Source organism: Talpa europaea (assembly GCF_964194135.1).
Source record: "Talpa europaea genome assembly, chromosome: 15".
In the NCBI taxonomy this organism is placed as follows: domain Eukaryota; kingdom Metazoa; phylum Chordata; class Mammalia; order Eulipotyphla; family Talpidae; genus Talpa; species Talpa europaea.
Genome location: NC_140083.1, coordinates 24,192,032 through 24,215,307, shown reverse-complemented (window position 1 = coordinate 24,215,307; position 23,276 = coordinate 24,192,032). Strand labels below are relative to the sequence as shown.

The following is a 23,276-nucleotide window of genomic DNA, read 5'->3' as shown; positions in this document are numbered from 1 at the left end:
TGTTGACTATGTCCCTCCACTCTCTCCTTGCCCGTAGTGTTTCTTCGGAGAAGTCTGATGTCAGCCTGATTGGTTTTCCTTTGAATGTTATCTGTTTCTTCCCTCTTGCCAGCTTCATTATTTTTTCCTTGTCCTGGATTCTTGGGAGCTTTACTATTATGTGTCTTGCTGTATTTTTCCTTTCGTCGTGGAAGTTTGGTGTTCTTCTTGCTTCTTGTATATCAATTTTCAGCTCCTTCTTCACATTTGGGAAGTTCTCTTCAATTATCTCTTTGAATATTTTCTCTGTTCCTACATCTCTCTCCTCTCCTTCTGGTATTCCTATAACTCTTATATTTCCTTTCCTCATGGAGTCAGATAGTTCCCGAAGTCTTTCTTCGTTCTTTTTCCTTCGTACTTCTCTTTCCTTCTCTGTTTTGGTTCTTTTTATTTCTGTGTCTTCAAGATTACTTATTCGTTCTTCCATTTCATCTATTCTGCTTTCATTGCTTTTCCCAGAATTCTTTAGTTCTTCCATTAATTCTTTGATCTCCTGCATTTCTTTTACTTCCCTCTTTAGGGACTCAATTTCTTTCTTCTGACCATTGTTTTCCCTCTCTAGGGACTCAATTGCATTCTTCTGATCGTTGATTATTTTTCCCTTATCATTGTTTTCCTTTATGACTTCTGTCAGTTTTTTAATCACGGCAATTTTAAATTCTCTTTCTGGAAGGCTCAGAAATTCTTCCAAGTTATTGTCGTTGCAATCTGGGGGCTGGATTTCTTTTTGTGGTGTGCTTTTTCTCTGGAGAGTTGCTAGGTTGCGTGTGGTTCTTCTCCTCCCTACTGTCTGTTTTCTAATTTGCCGTATGCGTTGGGACACTGTGTTGTTGGGACTTGCCGGCATCTTGGGTGGGCTTCTCTGTTCCCCTCTGGTTCTTCCAGGAGTCATCTGTCAGTTTCAAGCAGCCTTTACTGGAGAAAGGTCCCTGTTCTAAAATGCCGATGAGGGAACACACTCCCATGTGCGCCTGGTCTGCCCCGGTGGTGGGTTCCTGCTCCCCTCTGGGCTTGGACTGCAGGCCAGAGGGGGTCTGGCGTGGGCGAACTTCCCCCGCTCACCTCTGGCTCCTGAGGAAGCCTTCTGCAGGTAGTCTTTACTGAAGAAATGTCCCTGTTCTAAAATGGTGATGTGGGACACACTCCCTGCGCTTCTGGTCTCAGGCACGCTCTTCTGCGTGCCTGGTCTGCCCCGGCTGTGGGTGCTCGCTCTCCCTGTGGGCTCAGACTACTTGTTCGGAAGGGGCCCGGTGTGGGCTAACTCCCCAGCTGGCCACTAGCTCCTTCAGTAGCCTGTGCTGGGGTCAAGTCGCTAGGTGGCGCCAGAGATCTCTCCTAGAGCCCTTGGGGAGCTGATTTTCCACCCCGTGGGACAGGGAGCAGAGCGGGGATGGTAGGGTACACCTCAACGGCTTTGGGGTGCTGTGTCTGCCTTGTGCCCCACCGTCGTGGGGAACCCACGCCCCTAATTTCGTGCCCCGGGTCTCAGTTCCAAAGCCCTCAGTTCCAGGACGCGGGCTGTAGCCCAGATCAGTGGCGCAGGAATGGCGCCTTTTGAATCCCGCTCCCCTGCCTGGGCGCCTTGTTCCTGCTCACTCAGGGAGGGCCTCCGCCCGGGTCTCAGTTCCAAAGCCCTCAGTTCCAGGACGAGGGCTGTAGCCCAGATCAGTGGCGCGGGAATGGCGCCTTTTGAATCCCGCTCCCCTGCCTGGGCACCTTGTTCCTGCTCACTCAGGGAGGGCCTCCGCCGTCTCCCCGCAAGCCTAGGTCGCAGGCGCAGGGCCCTGGGCAGCTGCAATCCGAGCGCTGCTTTCGCGCAAGCTTACCGGGCGGCCGGGGCTGTGTGCTGGTGCTCAGAGACAATGACTTTTAAAAATACTGGACAAGATCTTCAGAGGTTACTTGAATGTCTCAGTTAATACCATGTATATATTTTTTCACATCAAGTGAGCATGGAACTCCCAAGTCTATATGTACTATGAATTAAAAAAAATAACTCCACATACAACAAGCCTATGTTTAGCAAGTGCATATGTGTCTCAGAGTGAATACAGCATTTCCCCAAATTGTCCCATAACACAAGGCATTATGACATTTATCTTCCTCCATAAAACAGATTAGCAAAGTATTAGGACCATTGGCTTTAAACAGAAATGGCTACGAATCCCAGAACTCACTGTCCAAGAGTATGATGAGCAGGTCACCGCTATCTCTTTAAACTTAGGTTTAGAAAGTCTAAAAATTAGTTTTTGAATGTAGATGATAAAAATAACTCAAAACAACTTAAGAAGTTGTTTGGAATACAGTTAATACTCACAAGTCTTAAAAATTGCTATAACCAGAATTAAATAAAATTAAAGAATTAAAGTTGGATGACAAGAATTAAATCAAAGCTCCAGAATCCTAGACTTCATTACCATATATCCAATAAATCTAATCACCTAGTGGGGAATTAAAATTGTTGACTGAAAAAGAGCCTGCAAAATATTTAACTTTGTGGCAAAGAATTTCCCCCTCCAGTCATTTCCCTCCTCTTTTGAATGAAAAAAATTATAGATATATATATTGACAATTGATCTTTCCAAAATAGAGTTGAAAATGAAGGCGTAAAAGCAAATATACTTACTTATCTATGCCATAAACAAAGGATACCGCAATATTCTCCAAAACGACTACAATCAGCAGAGGCAGGGTGGCAGAATAATCATCAAACATTGTAACAAAGTAATTTCCAGAGTGTTGTACAAATACCAGGCCAATACAAAATGCCAAAAGACAACAGATAACTGCATAAAAGGAATAAATGAAAAAAAAGTCCTTATTCAATGTCATGCCTTTGAAACAATTTATATCAAACAAATTTTGTACCATTCTTAAAATTTGCCAATGATATAAATAGGTAATAACTTTCTGATGCTGTGGAGAAAAACATATTTCAAGTTAGGAATGCTTTATAGACAGTAGCTCAACTCATCGCTCTGAGTCTGTGGAAATTTATTTAACAAGCACACATCAAAATGAGGTAAAACTAAGAGAAGACTTTAAAACTATAAATATCCGTAACCAGCTTCTCTTTATTAACAGCAAAGTGATTTTTTTAGGCAATACACGTTCATAGGTCATTTCTACTTTTAATAATGTTTTATGGTGCTGTAAATTATATTTACTTCTTTAATGAGGCTGTTACTTGTAATAAGATTGTGTTTGTATATTTTTTATATTTTTAGTAATATGGTCATTTTTAAAGCACACCTGAAAATAATCTAGTTGGACCCAGCTTTAGCACCAACCCAAGTCCATAACTTTATGTTACCCAAACATATTAGTTGGGTATCCAGTGGTTGGGTGATTTGGTTATCCTAGTAACAACTTAGAAGAGTATCTTAAAAGGAATTTCCCTAATTATAAGAAGCAAATGCAGAAACTTCTGATCAATCACCAGTGACATTAAAAACTTAGAATTTTGGAGTCCTTATAATATTTCAGTATTTATTTTAGACTTTATTTTCTCAAACGCTTTAATGGAGAAGCCCTCAAAAATAAAAATAAAAAAAATTTATTTCTCAGCCACCATTTAGTAGAGGATAGCAAAGTAAAAGAAGTACAGGAGGGAAGGGCAGTTTAGGAAAGGAGAAAACAGGCATCCCTAGATTCAACCAAATGAGGGCTCCCTAGCAATTTTAATAACTAGGGGTTATATTACTATTACATCCACTGTGCTGGTGGTTTGAGCTCTATCATACATAAGCAGATATTATAGGTGAAATATATGTAAACTTACAAGGTAGAAAAGAAAAAGTAACATTTCCCTGGAGTCTACAGCAATTGGAATATTTAAATGTTTGTCACATTGTATTTTACTCAAAGTCTCAGGTTGGAAGTAGCAGAGCTTGGATTTGAACCACACCCTGTGTCACATTCACTTTCTCCTAATTACACCACAGTATAAGTGAAACATGAAGAAAGCATATGCTAGGTGATACAGACAGTAAGAAATAACAATTCATTTATCTAAGTCTTACTGTACCATCAGAGAAAACAAAGACACATCTTACAACAAATTGATGAGAACATTTCATCAGGGTAAAAAAAATGACCTGAATTATAGGTATGATCTCCAAGGACAGGTAATAGGGGAAGACAATACATTCCTCTTTGCTCTGATCAAATAAGTCTTCCAGTAAGAGTCAGCAAATATTATCTTGTGTATTTTTCCCTTTAATTATTGTTTTTCCCTTAATCTTGCAAGCCCTCTTATCACAGGAGGGAATGGCTTGGAATGAGGCAAAGACAAAGAAAGCAGCAAAGATGACTGGTTGTAGCTTGCATGTCAGTCAGGATATTGATAACCTTTAATGAAACAAAGGAAGGCTTCAGCAGTTTCAGAAGGTCAAAGACTGCCGTTGTCCAGCTGAGTTGAAAATATTTTATATTTAACAAACTGTATAGTTGTTTTATACCCACATCCACATATACTATACTTAGCAGAGCAGTTAAGTGATACAGGTGTATATACTAGAGTGACTCATACATAAATTACTCTAAATCTTTCAGGGTTTAAATCAGAGCCATGGGTGCTTGTATACCACTGCCAAACATTCAAGGCCACGTATTCCATATGTTTTTCCAATCCATTTTTTGCCTCACTTACCAACACTAGTAATGCACTCTGGTCTAGCTACTAGTACTAGCTACTAGTCCTTTGATATGTATTTATATATGTTTAGTAAACCTATCCTATCCCCCTAATAAGAACCTTCCCCTTGCCAGTTCAACTACCATCTCTTTGTCTGACCATTTCATCATACTTTTAGATGACTTTTGCTTCCTCTAAATTCTTATATGAAGTCTCCATTATGCTATCAGAATGTTACCTGACACAATTATCTATCGAATTTTATTTTAATTATCAGTACTATCATTTCTGGAGAAGAGACTATTATGTCTCTCATACCTATTATAATTTCTCTTATATCCTTTATAACCTCAAATGCAAGAATAATGCTGTGCAAACCAGGTACTTTAATAGCCACTTGATGATTGGATTTGTTAACAACCACCAATGTCAATAAGTTGTTTGATTTGCTTTCCTAACTGGAGATATTAAATACTAGTAGGCCACAATTGCTATTTTATATGAAAATTGGACTTAACATTGGCCAAGTTGAGCTAAGCAATTTTTGGATAAGGAGTAGAGCATATGAACCCATTTATCCTACTTCATTTATTATTATTTGCTGTGTATGCAAAATTATACATGAATATTCTATGAGTTTACTCTAGTCCCAGTAATTCATGATGATGACAGTATGTTAAAACTAATAGTCATTAATAAACAATTGATCTAATCTAAACTAAACCTAACATTTTATGTTATACAAGTAAATACATAAATGAAATAAATGATAGTGAGCTGTATTCATGGACATTAAGAAAACCTAACACATCACACTTTCCTGTTTCCATCTCTAATCTCCCAGCATACTCTTACACAATGCAGAATGGTCTGCATTGGTTCAGTGCTAAGTCAAACCCATAAAAACTCACCCGTCAGAATTTCTTTCCTCACTTTGAAAGTGTCCACAATGGGCGTGATGATCCCTTCAATGGTTCCAAACATGCTGCCCAGCCCCAGATTTACCAGCATGAGGAAGAACATCACTGACCAGAAGGGAGATGCAGGGAAATGAGTCATTGCTTCTGTAAAGGCAATAAAAGCTAAACCTGTCCCCTGAACAGCCTGTAAAAGAGACAAAATGGCAACATTAATACTGAGCAATGCTGAGCAGTGGGGTCATCAGTTATAAAAGGCAGGAGAAACAATGACTAATGTCCAGGGGCTACTGGAAATCAACTTGCTGATCATGTTGTCTTCTAAGGAACTGTGTAAATAGACTTCAAGTGGTTTGTGTTATCCCCTAGAGACAACAGATACAGAAGAATTGAAAACAAAATTAAGAGTAAGTTAGTAGTTAGCTGAATTTTTTCTAATAGAATTCTTTTTTATTAATGATGGTTTCATCCATAATTCCCTCACATAATTCTTTATGTTGAGCCTCAATTATAGTTAGCTATTTAAAAGCAAGTGATTAGTGGCCAATTTCTCCACTATATTTTCCTCTTGACAATACAAGGAGAAGGTGACAACCAATAAAAATATATTTATTAACGGTCACCTATTTTGTGTTTATTAAAATACATGGCGATAGCTAAGAAGGAGGACTTAATTATGAACACAATTATTAAATTAAATATTACCAAATAGACATGTCAAAACAATAATGCAATATGTAATTGATAGTCATAACTCAAATTTTGCATTAAATATTATGCTAAGAAAAGCATCAAGAGTAATCATGTTTTATGATAAAAATAACTTTATTCTATTCATATTTTAAATGACTGTGGCCTAATAAAACTGCTTTTTAAAATACAGCAAACCTTTATGATTGAAGAAAGTACCTCCTCTGAAATAAAGAATGTGAATTTTGAAACAGCATTATCTTCCACAGGCATTTTAAATGTCTTTTTCCCAAAAGCGGTCTTCTAGATTATGCATATTTCAACCTAATGATAGTGATTTTATTGCTTAAAAATATCCTACTAACTTTATTTAGCTCATCTTCAATTTGACAGGAATTGAGATGAAGAGCAGGAAACTCTTCTTCTTTCACTTTTTGAAGAATGTCATAAACTAAACGATAATCTTCTGCAGTAATAGCTGAAAAGTTAATATGATGGGGAATAATATCCTGACTGATGTTGCCAATTTTCAAAAATTTCATGATCATTTCCGAATTTCTGAAAAACAGAACAACACATTAATGAACACTTATGATCCTATGGGACATCCTTTGTATATAATTATGCCATCAAAAGCTAAAGGAAATTAATAACCATACTCGGCAATGCATTTCTCATTTATGACATTGGCTTTGAAGCCCAGAACTGCAAACACCACCAAGGTTGCCAGGACAGAAGTAAAAAAATTGATGAAGGACACCAGGACAGCATCAAAGTGGCAGTTGTTGTCTCTCTTGTTGTAGCTTGAAAAGGCAATGACGCCACCAAATCCCAGACCTAAGGCAAAGAACACCTGAGTAGCAGCTTCTCTCCAGACCTTGGGCTCCAGCATTATTTCAAGCTGTTTAAAATTAAACACAATAGAAGTCAGCAGCAATATAATAGTTCAGAATAATCTACATGGAATTAGTTCTATTGCTCAAATATATTCAATGATGGCATTTTTGTTACCCAAAGCTTATTTCAACCTCAAAGATAATCTGTTAAACAGAAATAACAAAGTTCTCATTTAGGGATGAAATAAGAAATAGGACTAAGAAACACTATCAAGTCTTTAGATGGAGATTTTACTTAGATGAAGATTTTCTACTTACATGGGTATTTTCTAACATTTTTAAGGCAAATCATCAAAGGACTATTTGAATGAGAAATTAACTATCTTTCTTTCCGAAACAAAATAAATCAATTATCAATAAAAGTGAAAGAATACTTAACTAATACCCTAAGTTTTGTGTTGGAAGTCTGGTAGTCAAAGCAGGTAACAATTATAAACTTGGCAGAATTGAGCCATTTGTACTTTGCATATTCGAGTATGTGTAATTCATTCATTCAACAGTTTCCTGAAAGCCTTTTCTTTGAAAATTGAAAAAACATCACCTGTATAACCTCAAAGACCTTTTCAGATCCAAAGTTCTAAAGTTCTGAATCTACACTGATGATTTACTTTACACAACTCTGCTTTACTTCTTAGACAAGTATCACTGTATCTATTCAAACCTTTTAAATGGAACAATTACTAGCTATAAATGAGATAGACACCAGTAAACAGTTGAGTCTGGTTTAAATTTGTATTTTATCTCTTTTTATTATTTCAATGAACATGCCTTTATTGGAAGAAATGTTGAACATGATTAAGAATAGTTCCACACACAGTTTCAGATCCTGATTCTGCCATTCAGTAATCTAAAAACATGCAACTTAGGGTAAGTGGCCTGTCTTAGCTGAGTTGAGCTTCCTCAACTGAAAGATGGAGTACCAAAACATGTGTTGCTTATCACACTGCCTACCACACTCAGTAAATTTGCTCGATAGTTGCTAACATGTATCAACTTTTGTGGTAGGAACACGATAATCATGTTCCATAGGTTATTTCACTTAATTTTCGTAGCAATAGAGAAAATTGTTGCTATTACTATCTGCTATTATTATCTGAATCTTAACCTTAGAAAGGTTAAATGACCTGCCTAAGTTTATACAGTAGTCCTGGGGTGCAGGTGATAGATGACACAAGTAGATTCCAAAATCCATATTATCTCAAGCATTAGGATTTTATTGTTCAATTAATTTTATCTGTTATTATTAAAGTTTATGCAATGTTCTCATTAAACATAATCATCATTAAATGTATAATTTAATCATGTAAACTAAAGTAGTATATTATATATTGGCCATTGCTACCTATATTACCGCTCTATAGTTAATGATTTACTAAAATACACTCAACTGTCTGTCACTACTTTAACCACTAGATGGCAGAAAGTGCCTATTTACTGAAAACATTTTAGCAAAACATTTTAGAATACTTCCAATTTGGGAATTAAATCTGCATTCCTTGCTTTGGGAATATTTCTAGGGTTTGGGTATTTTGACCCTTGTGTAAAATATGGAAGTGAAAAGTAACCGACAGCTTCTTATGGTTATTAACTACAATACTCTACAGTGACCTAATAAACAATCTAATCAATAGTCAATGTAAAGTAAGCTTTAGAATAAATAACTGCATTTTAATAGTGATTCCTAGTCCTAGTTTAAAATGTTAATGATGCAGTTTTAAATACAGGTTCTTTTAAAGTCATCCTGTCAAAGGATTTAAATTCTAAAACATACATTCAAATCAAATATTTAGAATTTTGTCACACGCAGTTAGTTGACAGCTCAGAAAAATATGATATGACTTAAATTCACAATGAAGCTAATTCTTTTAAATTCAGAAAGCTTTTCTTGAATATTACAAATATAAAAACATTTGGTCATTAAATATGGCTTATTTGAAGCTAATTTAAATTATACTGTAGCTGAAATATGTAAGTTATAGCTAGATCTCCACTGAGGAGTTTGCACAATTCTAAATGTTCAACAAGACTTGAACTCTTCAAGAAAACCAGATGTGCTGTCAGCATGTTTGCTACTAGAGCATGAATGCAAAAACCAAAGGGCACAGCTTCTCATACCCAGTGGCAAGGCAGCTGCCAGGAGTGACAAGGAATTCCAGGGGAGCCAGTATCTTCCGCCCAATGCCAGTTTCACAGCACAATGCCTAGACTAGTGTTAAGAATAACACTATAAATAGGAAAGTACAACTTGATTTTGGAGAAAAACCAAAAAATATATACACATCAAAAGTTATTTTTGTTTCCTGGCAAATCAGTACAACACAAGGGATGATTAAGTCCAATGTGTCCAACATTGAGTCTAACTCTAAATTGGATTATTCATTCTGAGACTTCATGAAATCTAAGGAGAGTGTGCCTGAAGTGTATCTGCTTTTATAAAAGTTACAGAACTTCCTAAACTCACAACTGTACAGATTCTCAGAGGTAGAAACCCTCAAAATGATATAAAACAAGAAAATACTGATTTTCTCAAAGAGGGGACTTAAAGTACAGTAAGTTTCTTATCCTGGATCCATGGACTTAAGTAATATGTCAACCTATTGTGACACTAAGCAAATAAATATGTCCCCCCTCCTATTTTTTTTTTGTAGGAAGATCCTATTATCAGCTTTTTTTTTTTTTAAAGGTTAAGAACCACTGAGACAGAGGGAAAAGAGTAAGTAAAGACTAAAAGTTTCTAAATTACCCACTATAAAATTGAAAGCTAATTTCTTGTAAAAAAGGAATTTTGAAGCATAAATAGTAATGGTCTTTTTATAAAAGTATTTAATTTTTTATCTTCTCTGCATTTATAAAAAATCACTTCAACAATCACAGAATCCTTCTCCTCCAGTGCCACCCACTGTGTTACAAATGAAAGCTGGCACAGCTATTTCTCAAAATATACAAGACAATTGATAGTCTAGAAATAAAATGGGCCATTTAAAATGGGGGCTAGATGGATATAATTATAGATATGTATAAAAAGCCTTGGCTTCTCTATGTTAGATTGGCTAACATAACGACTGTAATTTGAAAGTCTAGTGCACATATGTTAGAACAATTATGCCTTAAATCTAACTGTGGGAACATTACAACAATAAACATAATGCCTTCGTGATCGTAAACCTTAAATAGAAATTCAATACATACCTTAGGGGTAAACATGTGGCGGATGCCATCAATTGAACCATTTAAAAGGAGTGCTCTGATTAGGAAGCATATAAGTACCAGGTATGGGAACAGAGAACTAAAATACATGATCTGCAAAGAAAGAATAATAAAAGTAGGTGAGACACACACACTAGCTCTATTCCTTTTTATAGTTAAGATGGTGTTATGTTCTGTACTTTGACAGTCACCATTTTTATTATATGACTACTATTAATAACTTGTATAACTATCTTATTAGAATGGCTCATTAGTCTTGATTCAATGTGCTCTTTTAGGATCCTATTTGGGATATAAATGAGAAAATAAGAACTCTTCTTTATTTTATCTCTAATAAAATAATCCATAGGTCTGGTGTAACTTGAACAGTGTTGAATCCTTATAGTTCATAAAATAAGCAACATTTAAAAGAAATGAAAGGGGCCTGCCCGGTGGCGCAGCGGTTGAGCGCTGGGTTGCGAAGCTGCCCGCGGCATCTGCGGCGCCGGTTCGATCCCCGGCTGCTCCCCGGCCACCAGAGGAGGGTCCCACATGGCGCGCAGACCTCTCCTGCCGCCCGCTGCTCCCCTCAGCAGTGTACTTCGGTCCTTCTGCCTGCTCTGCTCCCTGCTCTGGCTCTGGTGAATTCTCTCACCCTCCCGTGCTTCTGACTGTACCCAGTGCATGTATAAACAAAAAACAAACAAACAAATAAATAAATAAAACATGCCTCTATTAAAAAATAAATAAATAAATAAATAAATAAATAAATAAATAAATAAATAAATAAAAGAAATGAAAGACACTACCACTTTAATAACTTACTAGTTTTGTTTAAGGTAGTTAAAAGGTGGAGGGAGGACTTTTCTTTCCATTAACCAAAGTTCCATTATAAATCTGTGAAGTTTCTTGAGTAAACAGTGGTCTCTGTGATAAGTATCCTATGGGATCTCAACAATTAACCACGCAAAGGTTTTACTTTCTGTCTCAGCAGTTTCACCATTAAATTAAAATTAAGCAAATGTCCTAAGCAGAGATTTACTGCCCCAACATCTCCATGTAGAAAGCTAATATGTTTGGAAAAAATTCAGGTCCAGAAAGGAACTACTGGGCCTCCCCTGGTGGCGCAGCAGTTGAAACGCTGGGTTGCAAGGCTGCCTGCAGCCTCTGCAGCGCCAGTTCGATCCCCAGCCACTGGCGAGGGTCCCACAAAAAAAAAGAAAGGAACTACTGAATTTACCCCAAAGGTATCTCCACCCATCTTAGTAATGGTCCTACCATTTCTCCAGCTGTTAAAGTCAAGTATCCAGAAATGGTCCTGACTACTAGACTATTATATGAATATTCTCCTAACTAGTACCTCATTCCCTGTTTAATACATTTCAAGGATTTGTAATACAACTAGAAAAAATGAATTCCTTCCTCTAACCTGCAAAGCATTGCACTGGAGTGCCCTCCTGCCTTCACCCTCTGCCCCTCAGCTCCTTCCCCTTCCCAGAGCTCTAGTTCCACAGACTCTTGCTGTAGTACACCAAGCTTTCCAGCTTTGGGGCCTGAGCAGTACTGTGCCCTCCTTAACTTCCTCTTCTACGAGATGATTTTCTTGCTCTTCTTTATGATAGAAGTCTCATCTTCATCTTCTCAAGTCTTCCCATCAGACCACCCAAAAATAAGGCTACACTTTTCTTCAATCCAGTCCCTCCATTTGCCCTCCCCATGTCTCATGAACCCTCAATGATAGTTTCTTAATATTTGTGGGTTTTTCCCCCATAATATCCTAACCAGACATAGCACTTAACACTGCTGAAATTATCTTATTTTTGTGTTTATTTGTCAGTTGTCAGTCTCCCCTACAGGGATATAATTTTATGAGGGCAAACGTCTTTTCTTTCCAGTTCCTCACCATATCCCAAACACCTAACATAGTTCTGGCACATAATAGGTATACGATGTATATCTGGGAGCAAGGAGAAGGTGCAGGGTGGGAAGAATGAGGAGAAACTGCCACAGCAGGGGATGGCTCAGAGCAGCTTTAGAGAATCCAATAATCACTATAAACAAACGACATAGAAGACAACACAATAATTCGCAATTACTATAACCTAGTAATTGCTTTACCACTTATCAATTGTTTAGTTCTGGCCAATTATTTACTCTTCCTAAGCTTGTTAACTTTGCAGTAAAATGGGAATAAAAACAAAATTTTCTGGCTAGTAAAAAGATTAAACAAGTTAATGTATACAAAGTACTTAGCACAGTAGGAATAATAATGGCAAAGATTCTGGAAAAAATGCTGACTTAGACTTAGGAGGAAGCTTAGAACTTTTCTATCCTTTGTCTTGGGGCAGGCATCCCCTCAATAGAGGTTGTAACAAAGGGACATGCAACCTGTGCTTTCCTACCTGCAACAATGCAGAGCTCCAATTTCCTTGTTAGTAATGATTCCTGCAAGTCTTCCTTTCTTTGAGGATTTACTACCACCCTGCCACTCTCCATAATCCCCAATATTTGATCACAGTGCTATTATCTGTGGCCACTAGAAGTAAATCGTATTCTTCCTTTCATTGAATTATTTGAACACTGTGATCAAAGGGCTGTGATTCTTCTTCTCCATAACAAAGGGGGAAATAAAAACTTCAGTAAAACCTAATATCACAGGTGTTGCCCAACGGAAGTGTCCAACCTGACCCAAAGGACAATGATACTAAAATTGACTCATATTTTAGCTGCTAAATCTTCTACATTGTTTTTTTCATTCACTAACCTTAAACCATGTTTGTCTATAATTATACTTATATGATTGTTTATTTGAGGGATTTTTTTGGTTCTGTTTAACAGGCAAATCCCTATCTTTACATGTACTCCTAATAAATTTCTTCTAATTAGATATCTCTTGGCTTCAGTTTGAGGAATTGACTTCCATGCCTTTGACCACATCACTTGCTACTGTTGCTGTTATTATTCCCACTCCTACTCATATATGATGGTGAACAATAGTGAATTAGTCTGTAAGGATGTATGATCATTTTTATGCTTTGGAGATTAAAAAAAATAGGGACAGGCGGTTAAGGATTACAAAGAAAAGGAACCACTAATAAATTCTTGTTATAGCCAAGCTAGATGGAAAAGAGCTTTAAAATAGTAACAGTAATAATGGGGGGGATGCAATATGAAAAGCAAAATCATGAATAGGAACTATTTTCCTAGTACATCATTAAAAAAAAAGTCAAGATATTTAGAATTCATTTAATGTCTTTTTCAACCACAGGATTTTAAAATTTTCTATTTGCCCTGGCAGGCATGCCCTTTGGTCTGAGTTCCTCTTTGGGATTATCTAACTTAATGATGTTCAAATCCTTAGGAAACACTCCACATTAAACTATCGTAAAATCTTTTATGCAACTATATGTTTGAACACTACAGTAGAGAAAAAAATGAATAATATAAAACATAGTCCTTGTTCTAGCATATTCCCCAGTTTCTGTGACTGGAAATAATTGGTAATCAGACAACTGAAACTATAGGGTCAGCTGCTGGAAGAAACGATTTTGGGGTGTTAACAAAAAATTTCGAAGAAGGCCTTGATCAAATAAGGAAAAGATTATACTTATTTTAGATGTCACTGTAAAACTTTATTTATTAATGCCCTTTCCTTAGTTTAAGCACACTTTAAAAGTACCATTTCTTATCAATATTTAAATAACTACCTAGAATGAAGTGCTCCTTGTAGTTTGCCCACAGAAATTTATAGCAGAACTTGAGGGGAACAAAGTACCCAGGAATGGTGATGAACAGAATCAAGAGGATCTCTAATATACTAACTTTTCCGGAAGACTGAATGCCTTTGATCATAGCCAAGCAAACCACGACCCAGGCAGCCAGCAAGCAGACAGTCATCTTCCAGTTTAGGCCTCCACTTTCAGAAATGGAGCTGGAAATATTCAGTGCTTCTCTGTACCAGTAATAGGTGGTGGCGGAACTTTTTTCACATTCTGGCTCTACAACTGTAGAAAGAAAGATAACACAATTATTTCAGACTATAGAGAATAATGAGACTATTATTGTTTCCCGACAGCCTGTAAATCAATTCTTAACACTTCCTAGAAAAGCACTACCACTCCACAGAAGCATTTAAATTCATAATGAAAACTCAACTGTGCAAAAATGTGAAAAACCAATAGACATGCAACATCTTTGATATTCTAATTATACTTTTTGAAATAAGAATATGGAGCTTTTTCATCAATGTAATTAAAGCAAACCAGACTTCTACCCCTCCTTCCTCCAGAGCTATCTGAATGACTTCCTAGGGCAGAGCTGTCAAATATGCTAGCTGCTGGCCAAGTGCGCCTTTTGAAGTGGAGCTAGTCTAAAGTGACATGTGTGATACATATAAAATATAAACCAGATTTTGGAGACAACCTATGAGAAAAATAATGCAAATAATTATGTTAATAATTTTATACGAGTTATATGGAGACATGGTAATATTTTGTATATATTGGATTGAAAAAAAATCATCTTTTTTTTTTTTAACCTATGGCTAGTAGAAAAGTTTACACTACATATGTGAGTTGCATTCTGTATTTACTGAATGTTGCTACTCTAAGGAATTGTTTTTTATATTTTGGGGCATAAAAATAAGTGAAAGGAAAACCAAAGCAACAGAAGACATAAATGCAACTACTGTAATCCAAATTTTCTTTAAAAAAATAAATTCTCATTTTCCACTTTGTGATTTTAGTGAAAATGTAAGGTATCAAAAAAATGTACAAGATTGTGCAATTGACAACTGAAGTCTGTAATATTTTGCCCTAAAGTCATGGTGCACAAATAAATAACTTGGGAAGAACCAGAAAATTAAATGGTATGTAAAGCTTAACTCTCTGAGTATGCTAAGCCTAAAGGGATGTTTGTTACAATAATTTTCAAATATTCTTCCGCATTTGAAAGAAATCCTTTTTAATTTTGCAAGCTCATGCCTTTATCAACTTTATAATCTCCAAACACAGAACACTACATTGTACATGTCTTACAAGTGTGTGAAGCATTTTTCACCAAAGGACACTGATCCCAAGGCAGAGGCTGTTGAAAAGACTGAGAAAAATAAAACAAACTCCATCCAATGATGACATTGTAGTAGAGAGCCACAAAAAAGCACACCTGCAAAACAAAAGGATGTAATTACATTAAATCTTTCATGCCCTTGCTTTTGAAACAAAATATATGAAATGTGTAAAACCACACTTGACATTTTAAAAATCCTCTTCATTTTATTTTTATTTGAAACACATTATCTTTTCAAAAAAAGTTATTGTCTCTTCTAGAACTCAAGAATATTCATTAATAAGGTTGAACTTTATTAATATTTAGTTTGATTTATTAGTGCAAGATCCAGTAGTGTTTTTTAAAACATGATTAAAGAATTGAGTAGAAATATACACCCAAAGTTTTCATTATAAATGCAAACTATATAATTAGAAAGTCTGTCAAAATTATAGCATGTACTATACCAGGAAACTTACTACACAACTTGCAAATCCAATCCCACCCAGTTTAGGGCTTATGTAATTCCACACACCAATGCTTCCTCGCCGAATTCTTTGACCCACCGAAAGTTCCAGGAAAAAAAGGGGAATACCTATCACCAGAAGCAGTATTAAATATGGCAAAAGATATGCACCTACAAAGACAAGATAAAATAAAATATCTTAAATTTTCAGTAGAGAATATGCTCATTCTTATTATTTCATGAAATATAACTTCTATATAGTATACATATAGCAGCCTTTAAAGAAATTGCAGTTACATTACTTTAAAATTTCTAGAATTGAAATTAAATTGCTACAAAGAGTTTCTGATTTTAAAAAATAGCAATTAGGGTAAAAGTTATTAATGAATAGATCCAGTTTCATTTTATTGAAAGGATAAGACAGCTTCATATTTCATAGAAACAACTTATCCTTAAAACCAACTGTTAAGTAGATTTCAAACTCCTGGAAGTCATATTCTACAATCATTTATTAAATTTTATCAAATCTCATCTTGTACATTCTAAATATGATCAATTAGAATGAATGAGATGTTCTGGCATTTGAAACTGACTTCTTTTCCTAAATAAAATAACATAAAGAAGAAATGGCAGCTGAAACTGAGAAATAAAAATAACTACCACAGAGAAAGATTATTTTTCCCATATATAATTCATATAAAAAGTACACTTTAGGAAACAATTTTTAATTCTGAGACAAGGTGGTGGATTTACTGAGATACTAAAATATTTAGCTCGATTTCAAATATATTTGTGCTATTATCCTTATAGTAAAGTTTCCATACTTAAAATAATCACTATTTTATAGCTAACTCTCAAATTAAGACAGGACCAGTGATTTTAAAACATATTGAATCATATGACAATATTAGACTATTAATTCATAAAAAAGTTAAAATGTAAAAATGTGAATTCATTTTTGAGAATAAATATGGAAATTATCATTAAATAACCTCTAAAATGACTTCCTACATTCAAATTTACTCTCTGGAGTTTTGTCTAGCCAGATAATCAAGTAGGTCAAGTAATTGATGGCACTAATTTCATTTTTAACAAAAGACCATTTATTTTATTTTTTCATGTTAAAACTACTTAATGCTATTGGATAGGTTTTGGAAGCTATTCAAATTGTTCGGGAAGTTACTCTGCTGAAAAAGAAAATATTAATAATATTTTTATCTCAGCATTTATATATCTATAATATTGATAATGTACAAGAATTTCTTATAATGTAGTGGCTTTAGAAAATCTCTATTTTCTTATATCTGAGTTTCAGTCTTTGAGGCTTGAGCTGATTCTACAAAAGTGTTTGTAATCATGAGCTTATATAACAGTATTATGAAAATTCTAATGTGATTAATAATATTCAGACACTACTCACTTGAAAATGTTTCCCAAAAGCGTAAAAGTGTATTTTAATGCCTGTATCAAATCCTAGCATATGAATGGATTAAGTGTGTGAATGACTAGAAAAAAGAGAATGAATTAAGACAAGACTTGTTGGGAGTTTCTCCTCAGTTACGTGTTCATGGTATGCTATTAGAAATTTAGTCTTATTTTCTAACTTCATTACTCCAACACTAGTTAGAGTACCAAAAATACTAAAGTATATACAAAACAAAAATACATAATACGTATTAAAATAGTCATAACTAAAATAAAATTGAGCATTTACTACTTGTCAGGCATCTTTCTAAATATGTTACATGTAGTTACTCTTTTATTCCTTACCAAAATCCAATGGGGTAAGTGCCATCATTACCCTCATTTTCCAGGTATGGGAACAAAGCCAGAATAAATAAGTTAATTTGTGAAAGATTACATGTCTAGTGTGGGAATGAGCCAGGCTTAAGAGTCCAATTAACTTCAAACCCTAACTGGTCATGTATATGTTATACCACTTATTAAGCTTAACCATTGTGCTTTAAGCATAATACCATTAGACCAACAACTTACATTGGGTCTATTACTTTTTAGTTTTAGTATTCATGACATGCTTTGAGTGATGAATAAGATGCAGACAGCCTGAGCTATTTGGCTAGGTATTTAACTCAGATACCCAGAAGGCTCGATGCTCTACTGCAAGTTGAGTGCAGTCCTTTGTGCTTTTTAAACATGTTGAAATAAGAAAGCTAAGTAAGATTTTATAATCAACACAATACCACTCTCCAGGACTCATAATGGGAAGGGAGGAAACAAAGCCTGACTGGGTATTTTGACTTTCATAACAAATGAAAATGAGGAGCTATTTTTGCTAGCAATTAATTACTATATATGAAATCTTTGAAAGTTCTCCACCAAGAAAGAGATTATACCAAATGGAAAGCAACCTGACTTTTATATCCAAGTTAGTCTTCTTCCATAACAGTATAACCAGTAAGCTTCTATGGGGAAAGATCTGAAAATCAGAATTCACTTTCTCTAGTCTTGGCAAATGGAAGATCTGTGATGTTAAATTAAAAAAAAAAAAGCCAACCAAGTAAATTTAGGATTCATCAAAAGATTCATGAAACAGGCAATATGCCATCTAGCAAGTAGGAGACAGTTCCAAAAAGTTGCACAAAATGAAATGAATTTATAGGTTGAAAGAGGGCAAGATCAGAAAAGAGGGAATTATTTCAGCCTTAGGTAACAAAATAATGTGGCATGGAAAAGGCTGCGTGGAAGATTACCTGACCTTTCTTTGGGATTGGAAAAAATTACTTCACTAGTGCTGACCAAAAACTTCCCCACTGATCAGTTAAGACTACATTCCTAGGGAAGGTGAAACTATTGGGAGGTTGAAACCACACAGTTTAGGTATTAAGACTTAATGGGCTTAACATAAGTGACTCCATTTTGGGCCTGTTGTTTTCTTTTCAACCAAAAAGTCAAAAAGCAAAGTAGTGTATAGCTTATTTGATAAGTAATTCACATTTATTGTTATTCATAAGGAGTCTACAATTTTACTGGAGTTATGGATAGTGCATCACTGACTTCATGCATTGATTCTGCTCAGGCAGATTTGTCAAACACTACTTTTTCTAAAGCTTTTGTTTCATGCTTGGTTGACTTAACTAAACAAAATCTTAAACCTATTTTGTCACCACAACACCTCATCTTTTTATCTCTTAATGACAAAGAAGAACTTTCACATATGAATGGTTATGTTACTTCATTGGTTACGACCACACAAAAAAATAACACCATTATGTTTGTCCACTTAGCAAAGTTATCACAAACTGCCACACAATACCAAAATATTCTTCCTATCCTTTATGGCCTAAAGGCAGATTGTAGATTACTTGGTTTTTTGTCACAATTATTTTAACAGATTCCATGCATGTATATATATGTTCACGTGTACACTTACATCCTTTCATGAATGATTTATTCCTTTGTTCAGCTCTTTTTTGTTCTTTTAGTTTTTAAATAATTTTTGCTAAATAACTCTTGGCAGTTATATGCACAAATTTATAAAGCAAGAATATTGTGATGATGCAGATATTTTTGATTAAAATTAAGGATGCTAATTTCTTTAAACTGAATGCTATCTCCAAACACTACAGAATTAGGAACCAAATATGTATGAGGCTGAAGAATGTCTGGCATTATATTAATTATCTGGTAACCTCCCTTCTCCTAGAAAAGTTCTGGTCAGCATATGAAGGCTATAATCATTCTATAATCATTCTATAATCATTTTGCTTATTTGAAGTGAGACAACTTAAAATTCAGAGTTAATAAGTCATAGAGAGAAAATTCTTTCTTTTCCAGTATTGTTTTATATCACACACTTTTATTTTTTTCTCCAAAGAGAATAACTGACAGGTACAAGGGATGAAATATTTGTTAGAAATGCCAGTTATTTTGAGCTGTTTATAGCATCCCCAGAAAGAATTGCAGAATCTACTATCCTTAACCAGTCCTTGAGTAACTGTCAGTAAAAAGACATCTGCAGCTATGGAAACCTAATTTGAAATAAAGGTGAGTACACATCCACCAAGAGTCTCCTTAGCTTGACGATGAAATTCATTGCTACTAAAATAACAAGACTACAGCAATAACATGAGCTATCTGACATAATCAGTTGTGATTTACTCAGTAATGTATCATTTAAAAACAAAACAAATCAAACTTACCTCCCCCATTCTTCTGACATAAGTACGGGAATCGCCACACATTCCCTAATCCTACAGAGAACCCCACTTGGGCCAGGATGTATTGTAGTTTACTATTCCAAGCTGGCCTTTCATCTTCGACTTCAGATTCTTCTTCCGCATCTAGATCTTTCTCTTCTTGGACATCAACAATTAGTTCACTCTTCTTAAAAGCATCATCAGCTGAGTCTTCATTGGAAAGAAGGTCTTTGACAGATTCAATAACCTCATCATCTAATTCTCTTTTTACCACCTTGCTGTTCTTAGGCATTGGAAAGTACTAGTGGTATTTTTTTTGTTCCCTTATGTCAAATATGTTAATTCTTTTTAAAATGTTACTTGATATGAAGTAAAGGCCAAAGAAAATATCAAGTAAATCCTTGACTCGAAGTGGTAATTGCTTAAGGATCCTGGATCTGTATGTGCAACAATCTGTAGATACCTGTAAATTTTAAATTGAAAAATAATAACATTTACAGATGTTAATATTAAAGGTACAGAATGTCCTCTCTTACTAACTTTCATTACAAAATCTCTTTCTACAGAGTATAAAACTTATGATTGCCCTTGGTCTTTTAGAGCTTAATATTTCCAGAAGTACAAGAATTGTAAAGTATATGTGAGCTTCACATACATTTTCTTTTAGCTAATTCCTCCCTTCTTGCAAAAGTTTACTTTGATCTCAGATATACTCCAATGCATAATGTAAATTCTATTCATTAGTAACTAAAATTCTGTGAATCTTTTTTTTCCTTTCCCCCTCTCTGACTAAATAAAGTACATCCCATAATATATCTCTTAGAAAACTACATATACTACTACTTGCCAATCCTGAGACTGTCTTATACAGAATATCTTATATTTGTGTACACATCCATTCACTTATTTGATATTGTGACCTTGAGATATAAATATTAACGAAACATACAGTGTTTGCTTTTAAGGTGCTAATGTGTAATAGAGAAGGTACCGTTTAAAAAAAAAAAACTCTATTACATTGCATAATTTCAGTTACCCAACACCATTACAATAGAATGTTTAAAAGTGACCTTAGAGTTGGGCAGAAATGGAATGAGGCCCAACCAATCACAAGGGCAGCATTAACATGCAGGAAGTGATAAAAATTCGTATTTGTGTGAACATTCCCAATTCAAGAAAAACCCTGCATCATTTCGGTATTTTTTTCTTTCTCTATAATTGTGTGTGTTATAGCTCAAATCCTTTTCTCTATTCAGACAGAAAACAAGCATGTATGCAAGGCAGGTCTGGAAACCAAGAATTTGTCTATTTTAAAAATACACGAGTGCTGCTCTTCAAACTGTAGTGAGGAGACTTTAGAAATTATATCCTAAGAATTAAGGAATTCTTTGATGTAACTGTGCTTAGGTTCATATAAAAGTCAGAAAAACTACCCACCATATTCTAATTTATTATCTTAATAAAATTCTTTAACATGACCTAATGATTTATCAGTTGTATTTCTCATATATATATATATATATATATATATATCTGATCTTTGCAGGGAAAAGTACACCAAAGCAAAAACACTTTTAAAAATGAAAAATAACATCCTTCTAAACAGCTACAAGATTTTTTTTCTTTACATATCCAGTGAATAATCATACCAATTTACCATAGGATATCCTTTGGTAAAGTTTATGTTTAAAAATATTTTCTACAAAAAAACATCAATGCCTAATATAAACAAAATTTAAGTGCAACATTATGTCATAAATATTAAAACTATATTAAACTAAAAACACACACATATATAAACACACAGAGATTATATAATGCAATAATCCTAGGCAACCTTTATAAAATTAAACATATTAGAAAAGATTCTGAAAAGTCTGCATGAATTTATAGCTCCTTTTCTATTATAAGCAAAGAAAACAAGTGATAGTATATTAATGATCTTAAAAGTAAAATAACAATTTATGGTTTATTTTTCTCATTCTGTTTCTTACCCTTTCCCACCTCCTGCCTTATCTGGGGGTTGTAGGAAAATATGGGAAGAGACTGCATTTAACAATGAAATTTCCACAATAACATGCACGTCTCAGGTAGCGAGGTAAAAGTATTTTTGCTCTTAATCAATTTTGAAGACTTTTTATTTTATTAAGTCTCATGTTCTCAATATATAAATTTGTCTATCAGATGAACAGACGGAAGGAAGTATGATAGTAAAATACTGTGTAATAACTACAAATATTTTGCATAATTACACTTTTGGTTGGGTTTTTCATTTTGTTTTTTACCCCAAGACCCTATCCTCATCATTAAAGTCATTCTTTTTTGTGTGTAAAGGGTGCATGCAGTCAAGTGTAAAGAAATAACAATTTCTGAATGAATTTTTTTAAAATTTAGTATAGGCACAACAATTCTGAGGCCAAATTAAAATTATCAAGATTTGAATTTTTATTTTTTAAAAGATTTATTTATTTTTATTCAAGAGCTGGGATACAGGTCAGAGGTGCGGGAGAGTGAAAGGATTCACCAGAGACAGAGTGGGGAGCAGAACAGGCAGACTGCCGGAAATACACTGCTGAGGGGAGCAGCAGGCGCGACAGGGGAGGTCTGCCACACCATGTGGGCATCTCCGTGGCTGGCCTGGAATTGAACCCACGGTGTAGAGGCTGTGGACAGCTTCACAGCACTGTGCTCAACCCACTGCGCCACCAGGGAGGCCCAAGACTTGAATTTTTTTAATGAAAATTTTTTTATGAATTTCAAAAATTTAACTGAAGAACTTAACTAATAAAACAGATCACAGGCATAGATTTAAAAAGAGAATAAAATACCACTATGAAAGAAGTTCATTACTTTTGCTAAATCTGGGAATTAGAAGTAAAAATGAAACAGGAAAGTCCAGGAAGGTGTTCCATAAAAGGGGATAAAATATCAGTAGTTTAAGAGTCACAGACAATAGCACCATCAAATAACTGCCAATTCATTCTTGTGATTGTCAACTCTGAAACAAGATACCATCTACTGCACTTCACCTACAATAGAATTTGCATTAACTCTCCTCATTATTATTAGTAAGGATCTTCTATTCCACAACTGCACAACAGATATTCAAGAAAAGGAGTCAACAAAGTATTGCCCGTGAGTGAGTCAAATATGACCTGTTGTCTGAGTTTGTAAGTAAAATTTTATTGGAACAAAGCTATGCCCATACATCTACATATTTCCCATGGCTAATTTTATGCTACA

At 34.9% G+C, this 23,276-nt stretch overlaps 1 protein-coding gene across 1 annotated transcript in view; it reads right to left on the bottom strand.

The window, feature by feature from the left end:
- Window positions 1-20,325, bottom strand: part of SLC6A15 (solute carrier family 6 member 15) — a gene marked incomplete at both ends in the record, with an annotated part of 31,321 nt that extends 10,996 nt beyond the window's left edge. The window contains 9 exons of the mRNA XM_084254962.1: window positions 2,666-2,825; window positions 5,587-5,779; window positions 6,648-6,840; window positions 6,942-7,183; window positions 10,368-10,478; window positions 14,187-14,368; window positions 15,401-15,527; window positions 15,890-16,047; window positions 20,037-20,325. Coding sequence (XP_084111088.1) covers window positions 2,666-2,825; window positions 5,587-5,779; window positions 6,648-6,840; window positions 6,942-7,183; window positions 10,368-10,478; window positions 14,187-14,368; window positions 15,401-15,527; window positions 15,890-16,047; window positions 20,037-20,325 — 1,655 coding nt within the window. The remainder of the gene's footprint in view (window positions 1-2,665; window positions 2,826-5,586; window positions 5,780-6,647; window positions 6,841-6,941; window positions 7,184-10,367; window positions 10,479-14,186; window positions 14,369-15,400; window positions 15,528-15,889; window positions 16,048-20,036) is intronic.
- Window positions 20,326-23,276: the final 2,951 nt, after the last annotated feature.